Source organism: Pseudochaenichthys georgianus, chromosome 19, assembly GCF_902827115.2.
Source record: "Pseudochaenichthys georgianus chromosome 19, fPseGeo1.2, whole genome shotgun sequence".
In the NCBI taxonomy this organism is placed as follows: Eukaryota; Metazoa; Chordata; class Actinopteri; order Perciformes; family Channichthyidae; genus Pseudochaenichthys; species Pseudochaenichthys georgianus.
In genome coordinates this window covers 25,948,587-25,974,206 of record NC_047521.1, presented here as the reverse complement: position 1 = coordinate 25,974,206, position 25,620 = coordinate 25,948,587, and the positions used below count along the sequence as shown (strand labels likewise).

Sequence of the window (25,620 nt, the reverse complement as noted above, 5' to 3'; positions counted from 1 at the left end):
GGACACATGTTGATGTAGAAGAGACATGGAGAAGAGGGGGCACATGTTGATGTAGAAGAGACATGGAGAAGAGGGGACACATGTTGATGTAGAAGAGACATGGAGAAGAGGGGACACATGTTGATGTAGAAGAGGCATGAGGAAGAGGGGACACATGTTGATGTAGAAGAGGCATGGGGAAGAGGGGACACATGTTGATGTAGAAGAGGCATGAAGAAGAGGGGACACATGTTGATGTAGAAGAGACATGAAGAAGAGGGGACACATGTTGATGTAGAAGAGACATGAAGAAGAGGGGACACATGTTGATGTAGAAGAGACATGGAGAAGAGGGGACACATGTTGATGTAGAAGAGACATGGAGAAGAGGGGACACATGTTGATGTAGAAGAGGCATGAGGAAGAGGGGACACATGTTGATATAGAAGAGACATGGAGAAGAGGGGACACATGTTGATGTAGAAGAGACATGAAGAAGAGGGGACACATGTTGATGTAGAAGAGACATGAAGAAGAGGGGACACATGTTGATGTAGAAGAGGCATGAGGAAGAGGGGACACATGTTGATATAGAAGAGACATGGAGAAGAGGGGACACATGTTGATGTAGAAGAGACATCAAGAAGAGGGTGCATGGTAACAGGTGCGTGGTTACCTTGTCGGTCAGGGCGGGGAACAGAGGGTGGTATCGGAGAAGTAGAGCTTTGGCAACCTGGAGATAAAATCAACGTTATTGAGCTTGCTGCTTTTTAAACCAACAAATACTTCTGTTATTTACAAATGAAATGGACTGGAGTTTTGAAGTGTGGCTGTTTGACGTATCCCTGATAAGTTTGTCTTGTATTTTGGTGTTGGGACTTTGATGTTGTGTTCGTACTCCTCCACAGTAACAATAGATTCCTCGTAAGGATGCTCCGATCGCCAATTTTGGGGCGATCGCCGGAATCAGTATCGGCCAATACCGATCGCCGATCCGATCGAGTGGGCGGGGCCTATGGGGATCTTCCATTTAAAGTGATGTTTAAAACTCAGTTAACTATTCATATCTTAAACTGCACTGTAACTTTTTCTTTTAATGTTTCTTTTATTATCTTTTACTGTTTTTAAATATCTTTGTCTGAATGTCTTTCATGTTGGTAAAGCACCTTGAATTGCCTTGTGTTGAAAGGTGCTATATACCGTACTTTTCGGACTATAAGCCGCGACTTTTCCCCCCATTTTGTTTGTACAGCTAACGGCCACTAGGGGACCTCCTAAATCTATGGATTTTACAGGTAAAATTAACCACCTTTAACTCTACGGGCTCTAGGACCGGTCCGCGCCCGCCACCTTTAAGCGGCGGGCTCCAGCAGGAAAAGCTGGAGGCCGGAAAAGAGTGAGACAGGTAGCGCGCCAAAGTAAAAGTGGAACCGAGAGACAGAACGAGAGCAAGACAGACGGACAGTTTAGCTGCTGCGGCTTATACGCACCTGCGTATAAGCCGCAGCAGCTAAATTGGGCAGCAGCTAAATTGCGCTTTATAGTCCGAAAAGTACGGTAGATAAACTTGCCTTAATGGGGCGCATTAAGCAAGCTCGTTTTGCCGCGCACAGAGAAAAGTGTCATGTATTTTACGTCATGTGATCGGCTCTCCGGATCGGCAGAGAGTGAATATCGGCCGATATCGATCGGAGCATCCCTACTTCATTAAATCCAAACAATCCCTTTACCTTGCTTTATTGATTGGCAACCGACTGGTACAAAAGTTAAATGAACTTGTGTCTCGTCACATAAATGTCTGACTTAATATCTTAAATCTAGGAGAGAAACATAATATATATATATGTTGCACCGTTGGAGGAGTTTTTAATTGACATATCTACACTGTAGCGATTGTGCTAATGACAATAAAGCCTTGTATCTTGAAGACTTTGCAAACCCACCCAGATCATGAGGGTGAAGGCCTGAGTGTGAACTGATGAAGACGAAGAGTCCAGCTCACGGCAGACCCTCTTCATCGTGCTGTGAATCCGGCTGTCCAGAGAATCGCCTGAAGAAGAAACCAAACTGTTACAGACGACTCGATTACCACGTGAGGGACTCAGTTGTGGAAGAAGAAGCCGGATTTGGACCCAAGCTGACCGGGTGGCTTCTTGTTCAGCAGACCAGAAAGGCATTTAGCTGCCGAGGTGTAGGACAGGGGGTGGAGGGCGGAGCAGCTCATCTCCTCCAGAGCTGACAGAAGCTCATCCACCCGAGGAACCTCCACCTAAACAACGTAAACAAGAACCACGTTTTTCACTAAATGGCACAAAAACACATTGAAATACAGACAAAGAAATAATTGCAAGAAGCCTTTTTTCAACATATATTAAAGATATAGTTTGTCTGCATTTAAGTCCACTCGTTCGTACACATTTTAACATATCCATTCATTATTTTACCGTAAATTGGCGATGATCATATTTCCATATTTAAAGTTGTGCAATATAAGATAAGATAAGATGGACTTTTATTAATCCCTCGTGGGGAAATCCCTCGTTGTTTCTCTGACCCATCCTAGTGTTAGGAGCAGTGGGCTGCCATTTTGAACGGCGCCCGGGGAGCAGTGTGAGGAACGGTGCCTTGCTCAGGGACACCTCGGTAGCACTTGGTCTTGCCGGGACTTGAACTGGTGACCTTCCAGTTGCCAAGCCAAGTCCCTATCGACTTCGCCACCACCGCCCAATATGGACATAATAAGGTCTGCAGCCTCCATTTATCTTCCAACATCGTTTACAGACGCAATTGACAGTTCTGAGATTAATACATTATGAAAGGAAGATATCCATCGATTATTATAATGTTTAAAGATAATTAAGTTGAGACTCACGCTGCGAGGTAACGAGCACACACACCCCACGAGCAGACACACCATCTGAGTCTGAGTCCACGAGTGCTGCTGCTGGGAAAAAAACATGCCTCAATAAAAACACACTTTAAAGAGACTTTAAAACGTGTGACTGTTACGTTCCCTCCTGGACTAGGGGTACAACGGGAGGTCACGAAATATAAAAATAACCGGGAGAGAGAGAAAAAGAGAGGAAACTGATTTCTGAAGCCACAAGATGATGTTTTCATTAATCAAGAAGTAAACGGGGCTCACCAGACAATTAGCAAAGTAAACTAAAAACATGCAAAAGTGTGGCAAATACAAAAGGCCTAAACTAGGGTTGGTACATTTCTGTACTTTCTTTAATGATTCTGAAGTATTTTTTAAATCTAATCATAAAAAACATAATGTTCCTTAATGCATGCGAACCTTGAGCAGCTGGATGTTTGAAGGGAAGGAGTTGTCGGGCAGAAATGAAACGTCTCCATCGAGGAACAGAGACACGGCTCTCGATGCCGTCTGCAGCGCCAACCTGACGACACGGAGAGGAAGCCACATGAAGAATACTCCGACAAAACAAATCGGAGACACCGAATAAACAACAACAACAACAACGTGAGAAGCTGACAGGAAGTAGAAGTATCTTTTTTTCACTGATTTAAAATCTAGAACACGACTTGCGAAACTGCATTGAACTGTGAGGAACATATAATTACATATTGCTAACGTGCAGATGTCATACGTATTGTAATTGTGTTTTCTCGAACACATTTTACTGAGAAGGTTTGTTAAGATAAGATAAGACTTTATTAATCCCAAAGGAAATTGTTGCCAGAGTTACAAAAAACACAATAATAATAAAACTGTACACTAGCAGTGCCGCAAAAAGAGCAATTCAATAACTACAGGAAACATCGACGGTCACATAATTAATGTCAATATTAAAAATAAGTACCGTACTTTTCGGACTATAAGCCGCGACTTTCCCCCCCCATTTTCTTTGTACCGCTAACGGCCACTAGGGGACCTCCTAAATCTATGGATTTTACAGGTGAAATTAACCACCTTTAACTCTACGGGCTCTAGGACCAGTCCGCGCCCGCCACCTCTAAGCGGCGGGCTCCAGCAGGAAAAGCTGGAGGCCGGAAAAGAGTGAGACAGGTAGCGCGCCAAAGTAAAAGTGGAACCGAGAGACAGAACGAGAGCAAGACAGACGGACTATTTAGCTGCTGCGGCTTATATGCAGGTGCGCTGTATAGTCCGAAAAGTACGGTAGTAGTGCAAAAACACGTAGTGGCAGATACGTAATTAGAAATAATAATATTGCACATGTTATATAGCAGCGAGTGTGCTGACTGTAGAGGGGAGAGTCGGTACTGACGTGGGCTGCAGCCGGGAGCAGGAAGTGCTGATGATGGGCACCATGGCGGAGAGGACCGCCTCCTCCAGGAGAGGACTACGATCACCATCCTCGCCTACAAAACATCAACAGGAAGTAAAGCTATTCAAATGCAAATCAAATTTAGGGGGAAAAACGTATTCTTTATTAGTAATTTTCTCACATTCCCCTTTACATCCAATAGAACTCCAATTTAGATGAACAGTTTCTTTGACACAACATGTAGAAGGTCTCAAATCCAACTCAATTAAACACGTGAATATGAAAAATATAGTAAAGAAAAGTATAGAAATCAAATCAATAATAACACTGAGAAAGTAGATAACACAGGTATAACACAATAAGTTCTTTTTAAATCACTTTCCAACGTTGTATCAAATTAATTGAACAAGTTCTTTCAAGAGTTTGTTCCTTTAGTCTCAAAGAATATCCACGTGTCTTTCTCAGAAGTTTGAGACTCTATGGTTTGAGTTTTGAATATCGTGCTCACCTTGCAGCGCCGCCTGTAGAGCCAGAGACAGCAGGCGCGGGATGATGACATCATGGAAGCAGCGCCCCGTCTCCTCCGAGTCCGGAACCTGCTCCGCTATCCTCTGAAGGCTCCGGCACGCCAACACCACCTCCTCCACCGAGAAACCACCTGGAAGCAACACAGAGAGACGACTCTAATATTCAGCTTCAACTCAGAGAGGGCAAAAGTACACACATCCTGTACTCAAGTAGAAGTACAGGTATTTGGGTTCAACATGTAAGAAGTAGAAAGTACAGGTATTTGTGTTCAACATGTAAGAAGTAGAAAGTACAGGTATTTGTGTTTAACATGTAAGAAGTAGAAAGTACAGGTATTTGGGTTCAACATGTAAGAAGTAGAAAGTACAGGTATTTGTGTTTAACATGTAAGAAGTAGAAAGTACAGGTATTTGTGTTCAACATGTAAGAAGTAGAAAGTACAGGTATTTGTGTTCAACATGTAAGAAGTAGAGAGTACAGGTATTTGTGTTCAACATGTAAGAAGTAGAAAGTACAGGTATTTGTGTTCAACATGTGAGAAGTAGAAAGTACAGGTATTTGTGTTCAACATGTAAGAAGTAGAAAGTACAGGTATTTGTGTTCAACATGTAAGAAGTAGAAAGTACAGGTATTTGGGTTCAACATGTAAGAAGTAGAAAGTACAGGTATTTGAGTTCAACATGTAAGAAGTAGAAAGTACAGGTATTTGAGTTCAACATGTGAGAAGTAGAAAGTACAGGTATTTGTGTTCAACATGTAAGAAGTAGAAAGTACAGGTATTTGTGTTCAACATGTGAGAAGTAGAAAGTACAGGTATTTGAGTTCAACATGTAAGAAGTAGAAAGTACAGGTATTTGGGTTCAACATGTGAGAAGTAGAAAGTACAGGTATTTGAGTTCAACATGTAAGAAGTAGAAAGTACAGGTATTTGAGTTCAACATGTAAGAAGTAGAAAGTACAGGTATTTGAGTTCAACATGTAAGAAGTAGAAAGTACAGGTATTTGAGTTCAACATGTAAGAAGTAGAAAGTACAGGTATTTGTGTTCAACATGTAAGAAGTAGAAAGTACAGGTATTTGAGTTCAACATGTAAGAAGTAGAAAGTACAGGTATTTGAGTTCAACATGTGAGAAGTAGAAAGTACAGGTATTTGAGTTCAACATGTAAGAAGTAGAAAGTACAGGTATTTGTGTTCAACATGTAAGAAGTAGAGAGTACAGGTATTTGTGTTCAACATGTAAGAAGTAGAAAGTACAGGTATTTGTGTTCAACATGTAAGAAGTAGAAAGTACAGGTATTTGAGTTCAACATGTGAGAAGTAGAAAGTACAGGTATTTGTGTTCAACATGTGAGAAGTAGAGAGTACAGGTATTTGAGTTCAACATGTAAGAAGTAGAAAGTACAGGTATTTGGGTTCAACATGTAAGAAGTCAAAGTAAAAAGTCGTCAGAAAAATAAGTAGTGGAGTAAAGTACTGACACCAGAAACATTTACTTAAGAACAGTAACAAAGTATTTGTACTCCACTACTTGAGTGCCCTGTTGCCGGGCAGATTACCTGTGTGAGCAGCGCTGAGGACCTGCAGCAGGACAGGTGTGCTCTCCTGGACGACGCTGGGCTTTATGGACACTGCAGCCAGAGCGGAGAGACACCGCTGCCGCACTGCATGATGGGAAAGCTGCTCAGATTCTGCTCTGTTGTTGTCCTGATCTCTGGGCTCTGAGCAGAGGAGAGGAAAAGCAGGAAGATGGATCATTTGTTCATAAAGTCAGATCTGCAAACTCAAGAAACATGTTCATGTAAGGGGAAAAATACAATCAAAGAGGTAAACCGTGTCATATTTATTAGTGTGTGCTTTTTTCTTACGGGAAAACATCTCCGTCTTCAGTCTTGGGATGAAGTTACTGATGAATGCTGCAGGGTGTAACTCCGCTAAAGCTCCGGCACACTCCACCACAGCAACACTGGAGGCAGAAGCAGGACAACAAGTCAGACAAATACCATCGATGTTTAAAGACAGAAAACAGAGAAGTCGGAGTCAGACTAGAGACAGATTGTTCTGACCTCACGGTGTGGTCCTGCTCCGTCAGCAGCAGTCTGGTCAGGTGATCCACAGCCAGCTCGATGTCAGAGTCCAGCAGCAGACCTGGGGGATTTAAAAAAAAGGTGATGAATTTCTGTTTAAAGGGGACCTATCATGCAAAATGCACTTTTTGCTGTCTTTTATACATCAACATGTGTCCCCGGTGTGTCAGGGAACTCACGCAGCGTCAGAAAATAAAACCCTCTCTTTTCCTCCGTACCCAAATCTCTAAAAACGGGGAACAACGGAGCTGATCCAGATTTGCGTCCGATATGACGTAATATCTGAAATGTGGACCCACGGCCCAATCAGAAACGTTGCTATCAGAAACAATGCCCGACTGTTTTGGACGTAATATGGTCGGTGTTTACATTAGCATCGCTAACACTCAGAGCTAACCTGTACTGGAGAGCATGTGTGTGAAGAAGCAGGAAGTAAAAACTCACCTTGTGGTATAACCGGCAAGAGAGAAAGCTTTTGAGCTCCAGACTGTTTCAGAGAGAATCCTTGATAATCCATGATATGGCGTTTCATCACCGCAGTATTTATCTGAGTATCTCGTAGAATTTTGATCAGGCATTAGCTCCGCCTCCTCCTTTTTTTTTTTTTTTTTTTTTTTTTTTTTTTAAAGCTAAGGACCCAAAATCAGCGTTTCTCTAACAGGGCTGAAATAAAGGGGTATGAGGGATTTCTAAAATGCATGATCTGTTTTGTATTTTGAGCAAAACACATCATAGACATGTTTTTATATATCCGAGCCCCATAATGTATGCCTAAAGATAGCATGATAGGACACCTTTAAATCTGCTGCAGGCTGTGAGCATCAGAGTTGCCTCTCACCTGGTTGTTGAGCCAGAGATGTGAGCACAGAGCAGGCCGTGACCTGCAGACTGGAGTTAGTCTCCGTCAGAGCGGAGAACACCATGCTGCACAGAGAGGGCCGGAAAGCTACAAACACACTGTCCTCTGATGGGAGGGAGGAAACAAAACACAAAACAAGGTTCATAATAATGATAATAATGCATTTTATTTATGGGCGCTTTTCAAAGCTCTCATTAGGCGCTTTCCCACCGGAGTACTTTTCCCGTTTAGTTCCGATAGTTCCTGGGATTTTGCGTTCACACCAAAAAGAGAACACACCGACGGTTTATTTGGAGCTTCAGCCGGAGAGTTCACACGACGGGCCACGGGTTGAGATGCCACAATCAATCCCGAAGAGCCCTCCTGTAGCTCCAGGTTTCAACTACCGTACTTTTCGGACTATAAGCCGCGACTTTTCCCCCCATTTTTTTTTGTACAGCTAACGGCCACTAGGGAACCTCCTAGATCTATGGATGTTACAGGTAAAATTAACCACCTTTAACTCTATGGGCTCTAGGACCGGTCCGAGCCCGCCACCTTTAAGCGGCGGGCTCCAGCAGGAAAAGCTGGAGGCCGGAAAAGAGTGAGACAGGTCGCGCGCCAAAGTAAAACCGAGAGACAGAACGAGAGCAAGACAGACGGACAATTTAGCTGCTGCGGCTTATATGCAGGTGCGCTTTATAGTCCGAAAAGTACGGTAGTTCAGAGTGGGATAATCAACATTCTTCAATAGACTGAACAGCTGAGGACACTGAATCACATCTGTTGTCGCTTACGGCTCGGGGTCATCTACACGCCGAGAAGGAAGTGTTCCAGGTGTCCCACAACAATGTCTATCTCTGACCGAGAGTAGCCCGGTCACAAACATCAACAACCTCCTTACGGGAGATAACGGCTGCTGAAGGTCGGTCGGCTGCGTCAGAGGGCGAAGGAGGACATGCAGGGCAAATGATTCCCCAACATACATGATATGTACATTAGGGTGGTCCTTAAAATTGAAAGTGGGAAAGTCTAAGCTCCGCCTCCAACCCCCAGAATTCATTCTCTTAGTCAAGAAACCTCTCCTGGTGAATGTTTTCCTCAATCTGACAACATGTACATATCATTTATATACCATTTGTAAGTCGATAATATATATTTTGGTATCAATTTAATACTGCTTACATTTGTACAGTATTCATTATTATATTTTTTTGCATTATTGTTTTACACGTTCGAAATAAATCAAATCAAAAGTGTGTGCTTTGAGAGTAAAACATAAATAATGCTTGGTTTGTGTTCTCTTCTTTCGTACAGCTCTACATGTGAAAACAGAGGTTTGTATATTTAAATGTGTAATAAATGTCTGGAATGATATGCTATACTACGCCCTGATGCAGATACAAGCACTCACCGCTGCTCTCTGAAGTCTGGCAGGTTTTCACCGACTGGATGAATTTCTGCACCACCTCCAGTAACGTGCGTCTCTGGGAACACTGCACAGAGAGATGCAGGCGTGTTTACTGATTTCATCTCACATTACGGCTGCAGAAAACAATTATTAGCATTATAGATTATTCTTCTGATTTGTTACGAGACCACTCACTAGTCGATGGGTCGATAACATGTAAAAACAAAATGTGAAAAATGTCCCAGTTTCTCAAAGTCGAAGGTGATCATTAAAAATATATATAGACATTGGTATTCATTGGGATGAACCCCTTGAGATGCGTTGTCAAGGGGGTCCCGACAACAGCAACAACTTACAGACATACACACACAAAAAGACAACACATGACACACAAGACAAACGACATGCAGTCTGTTAAGTGCAATTCAAGCAATGCACACAATCATTACAATTTGAGACAGTCGAGCAAATTCATCGATATCAGTTATAACGAGTGCAGACCAGCTGAAGGTGAGATGACAAAGCATGCTGAACCCTCCTGTTGTCTTCGGGTCAAATCTGACCGGTTTACTACTTTCATCATTCAGACCTTTTTAGTTTTACATTCGATTGCATTCAGGCTTCATGACATCCTTCACAGGAGACTTTTGAACATGGCTGATCACCACTTTCATTGAGTTTGAGTTTACTGCTTTAAATAAGTTAAGATAAATGCATTTAAATATCAGCTGAAGCCAATGCGTGTGAAAGAAGGCCAAATATAGTATTTTATCAGTCCACTCCAAAATACAAAAATATTAACTTTTATATGATATAGAACAAAAAAAAAACATTTGTGGGGGCACCGCACCGCATCCCCCCCCCCCGGCAAGAACAGCCAAAGGCCCCTTAATCTATTCGGGTGGCCCACGCATCCACCCCCCCTCAAATAGGAAAATACATGCGAGTTCATGGCTACTGTAGTAGACAACGTTCTTGTTGCTCTGTGTTGCGTTGTCAATGAGTGAGAGGGTGTTTCTCAATGTCGAGGACGCTTCCTTGGTAGCACACGTCTTCACTTCAGAAGCGAGGTAAGAATCCTTCCTAGCCTCGGAAAACGAAGAATGGTGGAACAGGCTAACAGAGGCCCCGCCTTAAATCGAGCGCGATTTCCGCCAAAGATTTGGAAATTGGTCCGTGCGCAAAGCATTGTGGGGATTTTAAGACTACCTCGAAATTTCTCGCTAAGAAAGTACGCCGGCCTCGGTAGAATTCTAAGCATCCTGGACATTGGAACAGTCCTTCGGCGGCACTCGATGACGTAGCATGCTTGAAATAGTGGCTCTGGAGCAGCCTTCCTCGACATTGAGAAACACCCCGACACTCTGTGGGGCTTATTCTCCCAAAAATATAATTAACAATTTAGGCATTTAGGAGGCGCCTTATTCCAAAGCGACCGATTACAGGGACATTCTCCCTGGAGTAACCGAGGGCTACGTGTCAAGGGCACACGAGTCGTGGTGTTCCAGGCGGGATTTGAACTCGCAACCTTCCGATCATCAGCCCACCTCACCATCGTATCCATGAGAGTTAGACCACCAAAACATGTAACATTTTGAAAGCATAACAAAGTATTTCTGCGATGTACCTGAGCCCTGTTGGTGTACTGCTCGATGAGGGAGGGCATGATGGCGGCGGTGATGACGCAGCTCGCCCTGAAGGAGGCGCTGCAGGCGGCCTGGAGGAGTTTAGCACTCGGCCAGACCAGCTTCAGGTCCGGCTCGCACAGGTGGTGCTTACAGTCTGGAAGACAGAATCACACGTTCAGTCAGGAGATTAGAAAAACGAGACCAGTCGACATTCCTCGTCAGATTCCTCGTCCGTGTCACCCCGCTTCTGCTTCTGGTGCTACGGCCATTAGATTTCATCTAGCTGACGTGTTTTCTTCAAAGCAAGTTACCTGCTTCTTAAGAGTTAATTAGAGCAATCAAACATTACAATATGAATTCAGAAGGATGAGATTAAATAAGAAAGTAGATCCCTTCTTTTGTGTATTTACTAGGGCTATCTTTGTATGAACACAGAAGGTGGAAAATGAGACGGTCATTGTGGTTTCATTTCCCGCCCAGCTGCTTCAGCTGCAGAACACCACAGCTCTTTGGTGTAACACGTTTAAACTTCTACACACCGTCTTATTGTCACTCTGCCTGCAACAGGACAAATAGGTGTTCAAGTCTTTTCTAAATCGTATTGCATCTTCAAACGTGTGTATTAATAACACTAGTCTCTATTAGGGATGCCAGCGATTATTCGATTATTCCAATATTCGCTACAGTCTCCATAATCGAATATTATTTTTTAAAATCGATTTTATATATATATATATTTGTTTTAAATTTTATTTATGTATTTTTTTTTTTTTCTGGCTTAGTTTCAACCAAAATATATATAAATATATATATGCTAATAATAGTAATAGTATTAATAATTGTAAATGGTCATTGGTCACACCACCAGTTTGTTTACCCTCACACGTGCGACTAAAGATGAACAAAGCGGCAGGTAAAAAGAGTTCCTCCTCGTGGAACTACTTCGAACTTACAAGTCCAAAGGAAGTTAAATGCAAGCTCTGCGAAAAGACGTTGGTCTATCACAGCTCAACCTCAACAATGCGTTCGCATTTGAGTGCGAAGCACGCCAAAGAGGTTACAGAGAAAGACGCAGCACAGCCGGCCATTACCGACTTCACTTCAAGGCCACGTCGTTGTGATGAGGAGCTCCAACAAGTCGTTTAGGACAGAGAGTGAATACACAGACTATACAGAGATGCTGTGAGTTTGAAACATTGAACAATGTAAATATATTCTAGTCGACCTCAACAACGGAATTATGATCAGTAGAAATGGCCACGACCTGAGAGCTTTAACAACTGTTCCTCTGGAAAGAAAAACACGTATACTAAAAGGGGAGCAATACTTTTTTGACAAGATTTGGAAACCGTTTGATCTGCGTGTGGAAGGTATGGAGCTCGCAGATGATGAGGAAGATTGAATATACTGACGAGTGTAAACCTCATAATATGATTATTTTGAGTTCAGACTATGCACCGCGAAACTGCCTTGAATGGAACCAAAGGCGCGGGAAATGTTATTAATTTTGAAATGTATGTAAGATGTGTCTTTGTATGAAGGGCAAAGTTCATAGACATTTTGACTGGAGAGATTTAGTTTTGCCGGTATTCAACATATTTTACCAGTCATAGTCCTGTAATTATTTACACTAAGAAGAGTCCTTCTCAGACATGGCGTCAAAAAGGAGTAATGTGTGGAAATACTTCGACCAGGTTAGTGAGTGCGGTGAGGGTCTTCTCTACAGCTGGCCGGATTGTGAATCGCCTCCACACATGAAAGCCTATAGCTGTCAAACTGTGATCACCAGTTCAATACATTTGACAAATTCGACTTGGTTTCTACACTTATTTGAACAAGTATGTAGTTATTTCCAAAAATTATTGAAAAAAAATTGTTAAAAAAACAATTTTTACCCAATTTTTTTTTTTATATAGGATATGTACATTTCGGTTAACCGTTTTTTGGGGGGTCGAATATTCGAATATACATTTGCTTTCAAATTCCCATCCCTACTGTATACATATTGTATAAAATGTTAACAAAAACATTTTAAAAAAGGTTACTAGTGTTAAGATGAGCTTGATTTCACGATGTTCACCTTTGAGAACGAGCTCCAGGAAGGTGCTGAGGGAGTCTTCAGAGTCGGAGTTGAGTACGGAGCGAGACAGACAGGAAGTGATGGCGGTGACCACGGCGAGGCCGGCAGACTCGATCTTCTCACTCGATGTCTGAAACACCTGCAGGGAAACAACGAGAAGGGGGAGATCGGTTAGTACTTCTGACTCTTGGTTGAATCAGAGACGAAAGGTCGTTTTGACTCGTTCTCGTCTCTTGCTCAGAGCAGAGCGACATACTGCTGGGTGTCGGCATCGCCTGGATCTCACTTTGTATATCTTGAAGGTTAGCGCGCCAGAAACCACATGTTCCTTTCTTCTCATTTCCTTTGGAGGCTCTCAATAAAACGGATCATTTCTGTCGTTAAGTAAACACTGCGGAATAAAAAAAGGGTATGTTTTTGTACATAATCATCCAAAAACCCACCTCTCTGCGCAGTGACGCCCACAGTCCCTCGAGGAATTCTGCCAGGTCCTTGTGTTCGTATTGAGACACACAAGCAGTCTGAAAAACATCAAGAGTGAGGACATAAGAACCAGAATGTCTTCTTACAACAGAACCTGTCTCTGATTGGCTGAAACACCAAACAGATCATTGCAGCATTACCCATAATCCCCTCTGTTTCAGCCCTGTTTCCAAAGTGCTGATTCTCTGTCTGTTCCTTCAGATGAAGATAAGGAGCCCCTCCCCACGCCCCTCTGAGAGACATTTGGTTACAAAGAACTCAATGGTGCTCTAGAGGAGATTCAGGTGATAAGGGGGGGGGGGGGGGGGGTACCTTGGTTGCTGATTGGCTAATGGTTACTCAAGACAACACATCGTTATGACATCACAAAGTGGCCAAAATCTGATCAGCTCATTTTCAGACAGGTTTTTATAGAAATGGATCAAAAAGAGAGAAAATCTTTGTTCCTGAAACTTTCAGAGTCTCTTTCCACAGAGGGGACACATGCTGATGTAGAAGAGACGTGAAGAAGAGGGGACACATGTTGATGTAGAAGAGACATGGAGAAGAGGGGACACATGTTGATGTAGAAGAGACATGAAGAAGAGGGGACACATGTTGATGTAGAAGAGACATGGAGAAGAGGGGACACATGTTGATGTAGAAGAGACATGAGGAAGAGGGGACACATGTTGATGTAGAAGAGACATGGAGAAGAGGGGACACATGTTGATGTAGAAGAGACATGAAGAAGAGGGGACACATGTTGATGTAGAAGAGACATGGAGAAGAGGGGACACATGTTGATGTAGAAGAGACATGAAGAAGAGGGGACACATGTTGATGTAGAAGAGACATGGAAGAAGAGGGGACACATGTTGATGTAGAAGACAAAGGAAGAAGAGGGGACACATGTTGATGTAGAAGAGACATGGAGAAGAGGGGACACATGTTGATGTAGAAGAGACATGGAGAAGAGGGGACACATGTTGATGTAGAAGAGACATGGAAGAAGAGGGGACACATGTTGATGTAGAAGAGACACGGAGAAGAGGGGACACATGTTGATGTAGAAGAGACACGAAGAAGAGGGGACACATGTTGATGTAGAAGAGACATGGAGAAGAGGGGACACATGTTGATGTAGAAGAGACATGAGAAGAGGGGACACATGTTGATGTAGAAGAGACATGGAGAAGAGGGGACACATGTTGATGTAGAAGAGACATGGAGAAGAGGGGACACATGTTGATGTAGAAGAGACATGAAGAAGAGGGGACACATGTTGATGTAGAAGAGACACTGAAGAAGAGGGGACACAGTGTTGATGTAGAAGAGACACGGAGAAGAGGGGACACATGTTGATGTAGAAGAGACACTGAAGAAGAGGGGACACATGTTGATGTAGAAGAGACATGAAGAAGAGGGGACACATGTTGATGTAGAAGAGACATGAAGAAGAGGGGACACATGTTGATGTAGAAGAGACATGAAGAAGAGGGGACACATGTTGATGTAGAAGAGACATGAAGAAGAGGGGACACATGTTGATGTAGAAGAGACATGGAGAAGAGGGGACACATGTTGATGTAGAAGAGACATGAAGAAGAGGGGACACATGTTGATGTAGAAGAGACATGAAGAAGAGGGGACACATGTTGATGTAGAAGAGACATGGAGAAGAGGGGACACATGTTGATGTAGAAGAGACATGGAGAAGAGGGGACACATGTTGATGTAGAGGAGACGTGGAGAAGAGGATTCTGCATAATAGGTGCCCTCCAAAGTGTTCCGTAAATGTCGGCTTCATTGCAGTTTATTAAGTGCTTTAGGGGAAATATCTGCGTGTATTAAAAAGTAGGATTTCTCACCAGCGTCTGCAGCGAGTCCAGCTTCGCGCTCTGAACATCTGAGTCCAGCTTCTCGATGATGAGAGGCAACAGAAACTGGAAAACAGGACGTAATATTATCTTTCAGAATTGTTTTCAATCAAAGATATATTCACAAAAACACTTTTACAAACTACAAACCCTTTTTATATCATAATCTTTTGTTATAATTTATGTATTTTTATTTTTTCTCAAAATGTTTCTCTCTTGCTTTCCGTCACATTTTGTATAAAAAAGGGGAAAAAAAGGAATCAGAAGTGTGAATATGTCCGTATAGTTTGCTGGAACACATAAAAAAAAATAATATATAAATATGTCATGACCGAAAGAACGAGATCGCGGATACAAGCGGTCGAGATGGGTTTCTCCGCCGGGTGGCTGGTGTCTCCCTCAGGGATAAGGTGAGAAGTTCGGTCATCAGGGAGGGACTCGGAGTTGAGCCGCTCCTCCTCCGCGTCGAAAGGAGCCAGTTGAGGTGGTTCGGGCTCCTAGTTAGGATGGGAGGAGACCGAGGGGTAGACCTAGGACCAGGTGGAGGGACTATATCTCTTCTGGCCTGGGAGCGCCTTGGGACCCCCCAGTCAGAGCTGGTTGATGAGGGGAAAGGAACGCTTGGGGCTCTCTGCTGGAACTGATACCCGAGACCCGACCACGGATAAGCGGAGAAGATGGATGGACGTATATAAATATTCTTCTTCGGCCACAAGACCCCCGTAACTTCCACTAAAATACGAACTATCATTTGGTCGTCCTACCTCTGCAAATCGTGGCGTCCCGGCGAGGACGTCCCTCAGCGTGAGGATCAGCTCCTCTCTGGTGATGCCGTGGGGGTCGTTGGGAGGCTGTAATGATGCAGAGATTATAAATGGATCCATTTATACCTTTCAGAAGAATGTTGATGTTGATAATTTTATGCTATCTGTTTTATTTTTTGTTACTGCACATTTATTAGATTTTTCTTCATTTATTTAGTTTTGAATTCATTATTGTACCTTTTTTAATATCACTATTATATTGCTACCACTCTTTTATCTAATTTAATTGCATTTTATTTAAATGTTTATTTTAATTTATATATTTATTAATTTGTTGTTATGATTGTTTATTAATTATTTCTTCCTTGATATAAAATGTTCATTATTATAATCTCCTATCTTTAAATGTATACAATTTATTTAACTATATTTAGATTTACTTGCATGTTAAAAAATAACAGTCGTGAAGCTTTGATGCAAATGTAATAATTATTTTTGCGTTGTTTAGTAATACTGCGCTGCAGATGTGTAGCTGTGAAAGATCTACCATGTATTTCTACAGCTCGTCTGCAGGTTTATGTGAAATGTGTGTGAGGCGATGCGGAGACAGACGCTGTGTGGTAGTGATGTGTTTCACAGTCAGCCTGAGCTCACAGGAAGTCGCTGATGACATTTCTGTCTGCTGTCGTCACACTAAAGCAGCGAGTTAACAACACGGGGACTTACGGGGCTGAAGTCGATGGGGAAGTAGCAGGACGTCACCTCGAACAGCTCCTCTGTGAATTTACCTGAGACAGCAGACATCAGGAAATCAGGCTAATTAGCAAGGCTGGGGGAAATCATCCACACAGCATAGTATCGCGATACTTTGGCGGCGATATTGTATCGATACACGCACGCCAAGTATTGATATTTTATTATAAAAACTGTAGCATATCCCTCCGAAAGATGGCCGTACACTTGACTGATGATTTCGAATGTATTGACAACTCCAAAATCCAACGTAAGGCTATAAAAAGACACAAGACAACAAATACATTTAAGCTACATCCATATTAGCATTACTTTAGCATACCACTAAACGACTTAACTTCAATATCGCATACTTAGCATATCGTAGAATCGCAATACTATCGTATCGTGGCTTAAGTATCGCGATAGTATCGTATCGGAGGGAGCCTGGTGATAGCAGATCGTAACACAGTTGAAGGAAAGGCCAGAGACAGACAGAGACGACAAAGAAGCACTCTCACCTAGATCATAACCTCGCAGGACGATGCCTTTGGCGATCTGGAACGCTAACAGCAGGTTACGAGGATCCCTCTCGCCGTCCATTGATTGGACGAAACCAAACACAAAGTCTGGTCCCAAGCCCTTCAGTTCTGAGGAGAGGGCACACAGGAGAACACAGATTTGTTTAAGTTCTGCTGATAGAAATATTGTTCCACCATATGATGTTTGGCAGACGGCCGAAATGACGCCTGGTCCTGAAATTCTGAGGAAGTTGTGTTAGGAAGTCGTTTGGAAACTGACATTGTGCTGAACATTTCTTAATCTGAGTATTGGTATTAAGGCTTGGATAATAATAAGATATTGAAATTACAATTTAGACAATCCAAATGACAAAAATGTTAATTTGAACGTTTATAAGGAATATTTAATACGTGTATTCTACTACGATAGAACAAGGAGAAACTGCTGGAGGACAGGAGACACCGTCCCGCTGTGTGCGGCAGACAGACACACACACGTCATTGTGTTGCATCTGTTTGCTTCCTATACAGTTAGTCTAAGCAAAGTATTCAACTGCTAAACAAAGCAGAAGAAGGTGTGATAACTCTCTCCTTAATTATAGGTCTGGGAATCGTTTAAGAACCTTTAGGTGAGCCATAACAATGTCTGACTCCGTCTCTCGTGTTTGCAAATAGCCTACAGCTATTGGCGCGTTTCCACCGCAGGCCTCGCTCGGTTTGGTTAGGCCTTATCGCTGCTTTTAATTGAACTATTCATATCTTAAACTGCACTGTAACTTTTATCCATGTACTTTTTCTTTTAATGTTTATTTTTATTAGCTTTTCTTTTTAATGACTGATTTTAAATGCCATTTTCTTGTAAAGCACTTTGAATTGCCTTGTGTTGAAAAGTGCTATATAAATAACCTTGCCTTGCCTTGCCTTACTAGGCCCGGCTCACTTTAATGCTGCGCTTCCATTACAGTTTAGGAACTGGGGTAGTTACTATAGTAACGCAGTGTAGGCGGGGCGATCGGCTTTTTGGCGGGCGGAGCGACGCTGCATACAACTGCCGTGGCGTCATTCCGGCTAGCGGCTACTTTTTCACAGTTTTTCTGGCCCTCCAAAATCGAGGTTCTTACCGGGTCAACAACCGGGCTGAGCATGCTAAACTAGTGACGTGAACACTCTTGACTGCTGATTGGTCAGAGAGAACTACGACAAAATTAACATATTTGACCGTGATTTAATTGTAATACACGTTTCTAAATGATGCCGAAGTAACAACACACTGATACCGGTTAGTAAAAACCATCCGTCCACACTCACAACAACGGCCTACAGACATGAATAAACCAGCGACTGTATTCTCCATGACACAGGCAGTCTGTGGTTTGTACTTGTTTAACTTCTGTCTAGTTTCTGAACAGATATGAGGAGCTGTGAGCTCTGAGGGCTAACAGCTAACGGCTAATGTTAGTTTTGTGTTTCGCATCGAAGATAACGTCACGGCAGTTCGTCGCTCCGCCCTGCCTACACTGCGTTACTATAGTTACTGCCCCAGTTCCTAACCTGTAATGGAAACGCAGCATAAAGTGAGCCTGGCCTAACGAGGCCTAACCATACCGTACTAAGCCGGGCTAGGTCCTGCAGTGGAAATGCGCCATATAACAGAGAAGCTTTGTGTTGTTCCATCTCTCAGTAACTATGGGGAAATGTTGGTAACTAACGAACTGAGGAATCAGACGTACCTGCTTCTCTGATCGCCATGAGGTTGATGAGCATGTTGTAGACGTAGGCTCTCTCCGTCAGCATTAAAGACTAAGGGATAAATAAACAGAATCTATGAGCGTTTTTACCCACAATACCTTGGAATCAAGAACTCTAGATGAGTCAAGTTTACCAACAAAAGCATACTTTGAAAAAGAGGAAGGGCTTTGCAGATGTAGAGGAAACAATTATCTTGAAGCACTCCAATTGTGGATATTTTACAAGAGTTTGTGTTTGCAGATATGCTCAGGATCCTGATGTCTTTGGCTGTATGTTCAAATATGAATATAATCTCACCTGAACGTGAACATCCTGGAACAAAGACCTCAGCATGGACACCGCTGAGCCAGGAGGCAGCACCGCGCATTTCGTCTGGAAAGAAGGCAGAAACAAACACAATGTGCACAAGAGTCAGAGCTTCTCAAAATGATGTGCAATATATATATATATATATATATATACACATACACACCGTGAATAAATACTGTATACTTCCACCTGGCTGCTATATCTCAAAACTCTGGTACTGGATGTGTGTTTTGTAAATTGTATCTACTTTTATCTTGAATATTTGTATGCATGCTTCTTAATTAAGTTATCTTGCACCCCTTGCTGTTAAATACCAACCAACTATGTGCATATGTGCTATATGTGCAATATATATATAGCAAAATGGCACAGATTTTTAAAAGGGCGCATAATCCCCGCATTTTTCCACACAAAGTTGAGGGAAAAAAAGTTAACTCGTCTTGAAGTGAAGTAGTGATGATGATGAAAACTCATCTCTTTCGACTCCACCTCGAGCGATAGAATTACTAACAAAGAACTGCTAACAGAGCACTTATATACTAATAAAGGACTGGTTTATCTAAAGCCAGTTGAGTAGCACTTGAAATGTTTGGCTCTATGAAGCCTGATGTATTTATATGATTCTGTTTTCTTCAAGGTTGTGTCTTCCTGGTCGAATGCACTTATTGTAAGTCGCTTTGGATAAAAGCGTCAGCCAAATGTAATGTAATGTTATGAGGACGCGACGTCATCAGCTCACGCATCACAGAAGGTAAACAACACCGTAGACTGAACGTGTGGAGCGAGAGAGAAAACACCAAGATGAAAACATCTAATCCGACGAACATTTCTGCTAAAGACCGGGCAAAGCAGTTCCCCGATGTCTCGCACGAAAGTGGGGGGAAACTATTCTGCACCCCATGTGTTGGAGCATAAGAGAACATCCACGGTGAAGACCCACTTTGATTCATTCAAACATTCGAAAATGCTTTCTGCTGCTGCGGACAAGAAAGCCAAACAACTCACGTTCACCGAGGCATCGACCTTCAAACCCTTTCGAGGGCTACAAGAAACGAGGTGAGTAGCCTACAAGATTGAAGCTGGTCAGATAACGAACGAGTAAATGAAAACAGAATGAGGCGGAGAAGTGTGTGTGTGTGTGTGTGTGTGTGTGTGTGTGTGATTAAAATAGCCCAATTGCTTTTACAATAAATAAACATTGAATGTGTTTAATTGAAGAGTACAGGGGTTTAACGTTAGTGGCAGGTTGTGTGTGAGAGAGAATAAATAAATAAGACAGCCCAGTATTTAAAAAAAAAATGTTAGCATATTTTTTTTTAGCATATTTTTTTTAGCATATTTTTTAGCACCTCCCGCAAGTTCACCGCATAAAATCACATAAAACCCCCGCACGTTTAATCGCATAATCAAGGATTTTTTAGTCCGCGTTTTTCTGGAGGGTCTAATATATACCTGGCTGCTAAATCCTAAGAACTGTTACAGGATTATTTTTTATTATATTTTGTATCATATCATAACTTAGTACTTTTTAATGCATGTAACACAATAAGCTGTCTGCGGCTCTTTTTCCTGCTGTAACGACGTACATGTCGCCTCTGTGCGACTAATGAAGGTGTTCTGATTCTGATTCTGATAAAACCTGAAAAAAGCAAAAAACTAAATTTGCAAAATCAACAATCTTTCTGTCACTGAAAGTCTACAGGAGAAGGACACTCACCAGCGCTCTGAGCCCCTGTAAAACCGGAGGAGTGATGACGTGATGGTCCTTCAGACGGTTTTCATAGAAGACAAGGAGCACTTCCACTGTGGAGAACAGACACAGGAAGATAACATATATATTATAATATAACTCTTCACATGAATATGGTGCATGTGCTGCTGCAACTACAAGCAATCAAATTTTATATCTCAAGCAATAAGGCGATGGTTTTTGCACCTATATACCACGTTTATTTATATCGCACATTTTCAGACATTGACACTTAATAGGAAGACAACAGAAAGGAACACAATACATAAACACAATGGAATAACAGATTTATAAAAACCATGCATAAAAGAGATACAGAATAGTTTGTAACATTGTAAATACAGTAGGGGCTAAAACAAGTGAAAAGAACTCGGCGTTGATGAAGACCTCAGGTTTTCGGGAAGTAAAAGCAGCTTCGGCGTGTTTGGTTCTGAGCCGGGGTACAATGAGTATTGCTTACGATATCTCGAAACAGTAAATTAGAAATTAAGTCACCTTCTTTCTCTGTAAGACCTCCATAGCACTCGTGTAAAACTTCGGAGAGAAGCTGGACTCCTCTGGCTCGAGTGTGAGGCTGAGAGCTGGTCAGACTCAGTCTACAACAGGAAAGGAAAAATGTTAATTATAAGAAAACGATTGATATGAGAGCCGAGCAACTCTTGAGTTTAAATGTTGCTTTTTAATTAATTGAAATCTGAAATATGTTAAAGTTAAATAATGACATATATTATATATTAAGCGTTTTGAGCACCAGGAAAAGTGGTATATAAAAGACATGTATTATTATTATACTCCATATGCGTTTGGCTGGGCAATATATGCTAAATTATAGTTGGTTTTTACACACGAGGAATTTGCTTTCGTGTATAATGGTGCATACAAAAACAGGGGAAGAGAAATTGTAAAACTAGAAATATGAGCTGATACTGAAAAGAAGAAATTGTATAAAACATTTTTTTTAAACAATTTAAAAAGAAGTTTTCAAGGATTTAAAGAATAATTGTCCAGCATATCTACAATAAATGGGTAAGAGCAGTGGTATTTTTTTAACATACTCATACTAATCCAACAGATGGAGGATATTTTTTAAATCATACAATGATAATGCTTTTATTGTGTTAATGTTATGGCTGTAATAATACAAATGTTGATAGCTTACCCCAGTGCCTCCACCAGCTGCAGAACTGTAAACTCTCCATTTTTGACAGCTGCACAAAAAGCCAAGTTTAGTGAACAACAAACACATACGCATAACTAATCTATCTCTAGTGGTTACCAACAGATTAACTAGCAGTATGGGCAGGTTCAAAGGTGCAGAGTTCATGGACAGGATGAACACAAACACATCAGCTAGCAAGCGGTAATAACTTAACTAGCATCTACATTCACATTATTAATCAATGACAGCACAATTGAACACGAGGGGTACATTCAGGGTGTACTAATAACTTGATAAAATGAATAAACTAGTTAAAAAATGTGTGTTTTGTGTGACTTGAGGTTAAAGAGCACACAGGATGTTGTGGTGCTAAGTTAGCTCGTTTCCCAGCATGCCGTGTTGCGCATCCCTGAAGCTCAGCAAGCTTTAAAGGCTTGTTTTTTTAAAACCTGGTGTTCTGGAAACATGTGGAGGAAATTAGGATGAAGTCTTATTTACCTGTTGCTGTATCTTTGGCTTTGCTGTCCTGCAGTCCAGAGACATACTCCTCCACCAGAGACAGCAGCAGCGCACTGTCCGCAGCCATCGTGCCCCTGTTACTGAATTGAGACTGCGCATGCGCGGAAAGTTAGGGGTGAAAAATGACACATTTAACTTTTATTATTTAAAACGAAACATTAACTAGCTATGTTTTGTGACATATTTGCTATGTTGGTTACTTATATGTTGGTAAAAATGAAATAAAAAATGTTTAATGTTCAAAAATGTGTTGGTGATGCCTTCAAGTGCTGTCCGAATTCAAACACACTGTAAAGACTACATCAATATTGCTGTTTCAACTTAAAATAAAATGACCAGTATCATTAAAAACAATGTATGAAAACATAAAACATAATGCCTGTAACTGTGTTTATGTATGCACCATATATACCAAGGCAAATTCCTCGTATCTCTAAACTTACTCGGCAATACAATTGTTTCTGAACCTGATTGCTTTTGTTCCTGACGTAAGAGAACCCAACACCTGCCTGCGTGTTTCTGCGCATGCGTGGAAAAGTCCAGCAAAAGAGGGAAGTCTGTGGGATTTAACGAGGAAAAACTAAATCTGGAGGCAACCGCAAATAACTGAAGCGATCTACCGAAGTCTGCTGGAAACTGTAACTATCCACTACCTTTGGAGGAAACTAAAACGTACTGGAAAATGGTCACGAGTGTGCGGAAGTGTGTGTTTACTGATGTTGTAGTAGCTAGCTAGCCAGGAAGTGCGCCGATCGTTGAAGCAGATTTTTATGAATGGGCGTAGTGTTCAAACGGTGGTAATACAGCTTCCGTGACGTCGTTTTGGCCGAAATATACTTTTTTCCATTGACATTGGGGAAAGAGACGTCTGTAAATCAGCGTACACATTCTTTTTAGCTTATTAAACTACCCAACTCGAACACTTTCATGGCCCTTATTTAAATAATTAGGGTCTAAACAGTTGTAAAAAGCTGAATTCAGAGTTATTTTCTCCTCTCCATTCAGTGGACCGAGTTTGGAGGTGGGTCTTAAGGGAACACTCAAGTGCGCATGCTCCGTAAGAACGAGGCCCCGGATGATCCTGGTTCTTTCTGAATCTACAGTCGCTGTATTTTGGGATTCATGCGCCACTGAGCAACTCTCATAGGAGTGAACGGAGTATCCTGTTTTCTTTCCACATCCACGGTTGGCCCTGTTGGCTTGTTAGCTTGAAGAAGGTGGACTTCAGCATTTAGTTTGCAGGCAAGTTCATTATCTGACATGCTGCTCGTTGTATTCTAACATTAAAAAAAGAATAGTTTGGTATCTGTAGCTGTCGACTTCCTGTTTTTCAAACTTGTAGTGTAGGGACTAGTTTTAAATCCTGTGGGGTCGTGTCACACACAGATAGCACATAAGAGAACACGCATTTAAGCAACATTTTTGCAGGTATTTCTCAGACTATCAGGCACCAAAGCTTCCCTGTGTTTGCCGCTACGGATGACCCATAGGTTTGCCACATTGGACCTGCAACCCGTGCTCCAAATCGGACCTAGTTTATCGTCTTCCTCCGCGATGGGCCCCCTTCTCAGCTAGTGGAAATCGTCTGAAGCCCTACAACCATGGGAGGATGTGTGGGGAGATACTGGGAAGGCTGGGAGGACACACAGAGCCGAGGGTCCTCCAGGAATGGTGGACGAGGAGGTAAGACTTGTGTGCTTCACTTAAGTATCTTGTATTCTTGCAACACCACTACTTACAAGTTCCACTTCCACTTTGTTAACGTTAGTGAAGGCAACATGAGGCTAGTTTTGAGACATTTTGTGGCATCTGATAAAAGGTCTACTTCTGCTTTACGGCATGCAAATTAGGCTTCCAGACACATACAAGTGCACACAATGATCAAAACACCACCAGAAGTGGTCGAGACTCAATGTATCCAGGTGTATTTCACTCCTGCAGCAGCCTTAAAAGCATCTCAAGTGTCAACGTGTGAGTGGGTTTCACCTCCTTGATCATCTTTTGTTTTTCTGCGGGGACACTGACAAGACAACCAGAGGACTACTTGTTACATCACTCCCTCCATAGTCAGGGGTCTGTGTGGAAAACTGCACACACTTGTCTCATACCAATGTGTGTACTCATGTTGTTACAGTCACTCGTGCAGAACTGCCTCTCGTATAGGACATGTATCGAGACAAAGTATGCATGAGGACATTTCCACGAGACTTAGTTGTAACTGTTAATGAAATGCAATGTGTATATCTACATTCAGCAATTCCATAGCGAGTTTCCTCTCCACGGGGCAATAGTCAGCCTCCTTTTCTTTCTGTTTTTCTACTTGGAGGAATTTCCTTTCCTGTTTTTCCAGCACACAAACTGGTGTTACTCTCTTGCGCTGACCACCCAGACAAACTCTACTATCCTGCGATTAAAAACCAAAATCACCCACACTACTACGCCCACTTTTCCCTGACTCAGCACCAATACCAAGGCCAGCAATTTCCTCAGCCAGCAATTTCAAACCTCACGCTTAATCCGTCCACTTGCTATCTTAAAAGTGGTGGTACGGGAGCCTCGGGAGCGGCACCCTGCACGACGGGGTGACCAAGCAGGGGGTTGTTGTTACTGATTCCCAACGTTTACTTTTCACACCAGGGACTTGATGTTACTTTTATCTACCTTCCCGGAAGATAACATTCTTCTAAAGATAAACACTGGCTTTGTTTTGTTCTCCGACACTTGTTTGATAGTGACGGACGGCGTTTGGATTGCTGTTTAAGCTCTTAGCGAAGAAAATGTTATATTTACAAAACTGAATGACGCAGGCGCCACACAGACGTTCTGAATGTCTGCACAGACAACAATGAACATACTTAATCGAAGAAGATTCAACTTATTGTCGTGACGTAGTACAGGTACTATGTCACGAAACGGTTTCCATCCTAGTGTTGGGAGCAGTGGGCTGCCATTATGTACGGCGCCCGGGGAGCA

General features: G+C 42.2%; 2 protein-coding genes across 4 annotated transcripts in view; one reads left to right on the top strand and one right to left on the bottom strand.

Moving 5' to 3' along the window:
* Nucleotides 1-22,736, bottom strand: part of mms19 (MMS19 homolog, cytosolic iron-sulfur assembly component) — a 29,872-nt gene extending 7,136 nt beyond the window's left edge. Inside the window, exons 1-25 of the mRNA XM_034108037.2 lie at nucleotides 22,627-22,736; nucleotides 22,129-22,177; nucleotides 21,465-21,565; nucleotides 20,937-21,022; nucleotides 19,208-19,282; nucleotides 18,892-18,961; nucleotides 17,162-17,290; nucleotides 16,635-16,696; nucleotides 15,909-15,995; nucleotides 15,136-15,210; nucleotides 13,246-13,323; nucleotides 12,803-12,941; nucleotides 10,722-10,876; nucleotides 9,098-9,179; nucleotides 7,684-7,809; nucleotides 6,825-6,906; nucleotides 6,627-6,724; nucleotides 6,318-6,479; nucleotides 4,741-4,890; nucleotides 4,233-4,326; nucleotides 3,281-3,383; nucleotides 2,852-2,923; nucleotides 2,122-2,248; nucleotides 1,923-2,029; nucleotides 656-712 (exon numbers count right to left, since the gene is read on the bottom strand). Of these exons, the coding sequence (XP_033963928.1) occupies nucleotides 656-712; nucleotides 1,923-2,029; nucleotides 2,122-2,248; nucleotides 2,852-2,923; nucleotides 3,281-3,383; nucleotides 4,233-4,326; nucleotides 4,741-4,890; nucleotides 6,318-6,479; nucleotides 6,627-6,724; nucleotides 6,825-6,906; nucleotides 7,684-7,809; nucleotides 9,098-9,179; nucleotides 10,722-10,876; nucleotides 12,803-12,941; nucleotides 13,246-13,323; nucleotides 15,136-15,210; nucleotides 15,909-15,995; nucleotides 16,635-16,696; nucleotides 17,162-17,290; nucleotides 18,892-18,961; nucleotides 19,208-19,282; nucleotides 20,937-21,022; nucleotides 21,465-21,565; nucleotides 22,129-22,177; nucleotides 22,627-22,714 (2,454 nt within the window). The 5' untranslated portion in view covers nucleotides 22,715-22,736. The remainder of the gene's footprint in view (nucleotides 1-655; nucleotides 713-1,922; nucleotides 2,030-2,121; nucleotides 2,249-2,851; nucleotides 2,924-3,280; nucleotides 3,384-4,232; nucleotides 4,327-4,740; nucleotides 4,891-6,317; nucleotides 6,480-6,626; nucleotides 6,725-6,824; nucleotides 6,907-7,683; nucleotides 7,810-9,097; nucleotides 9,180-10,721; nucleotides 10,877-12,802; nucleotides 12,942-13,245; nucleotides 13,324-15,135; nucleotides 15,211-15,908; nucleotides 15,996-16,634; nucleotides 16,697-17,161; nucleotides 17,291-18,891; nucleotides 18,962-19,207; nucleotides 19,283-20,936; nucleotides 21,023-21,464; nucleotides 21,566-22,128; nucleotides 22,178-22,626) is intronic.
* Nucleotides 22,737-23,174: 438 nt separating this feature from the next.
* Nucleotides 23,175-25,620, top strand: part of ubtd1b (ubiquitin domain containing 1b) — a 32,587-nt gene continuing 30,141 nt past the window's right edge. Inside the window, exons 1-2 of one of the 3 annotated variants that reach the window (XM_034108039.1) lie at nucleotides 23,175-23,285; nucleotides 24,138-24,330. In XM_034108039.1, coding sequence (XP_033963930.1) covers nucleotides 24,249-24,330 — 82 coding nt within the window. In that variant the 5' untranslated portion in view covers nucleotides 23,175-23,285; nucleotides 24,138-24,248. Of the gene's footprint in view, nucleotides 23,890-24,137; nucleotides 24,331-25,620 lie in introns of all 3 variants that reach the window. The other 2 variants (XM_034108038.1, XM_071206820.1) reach the window with 2 other exon arrangements.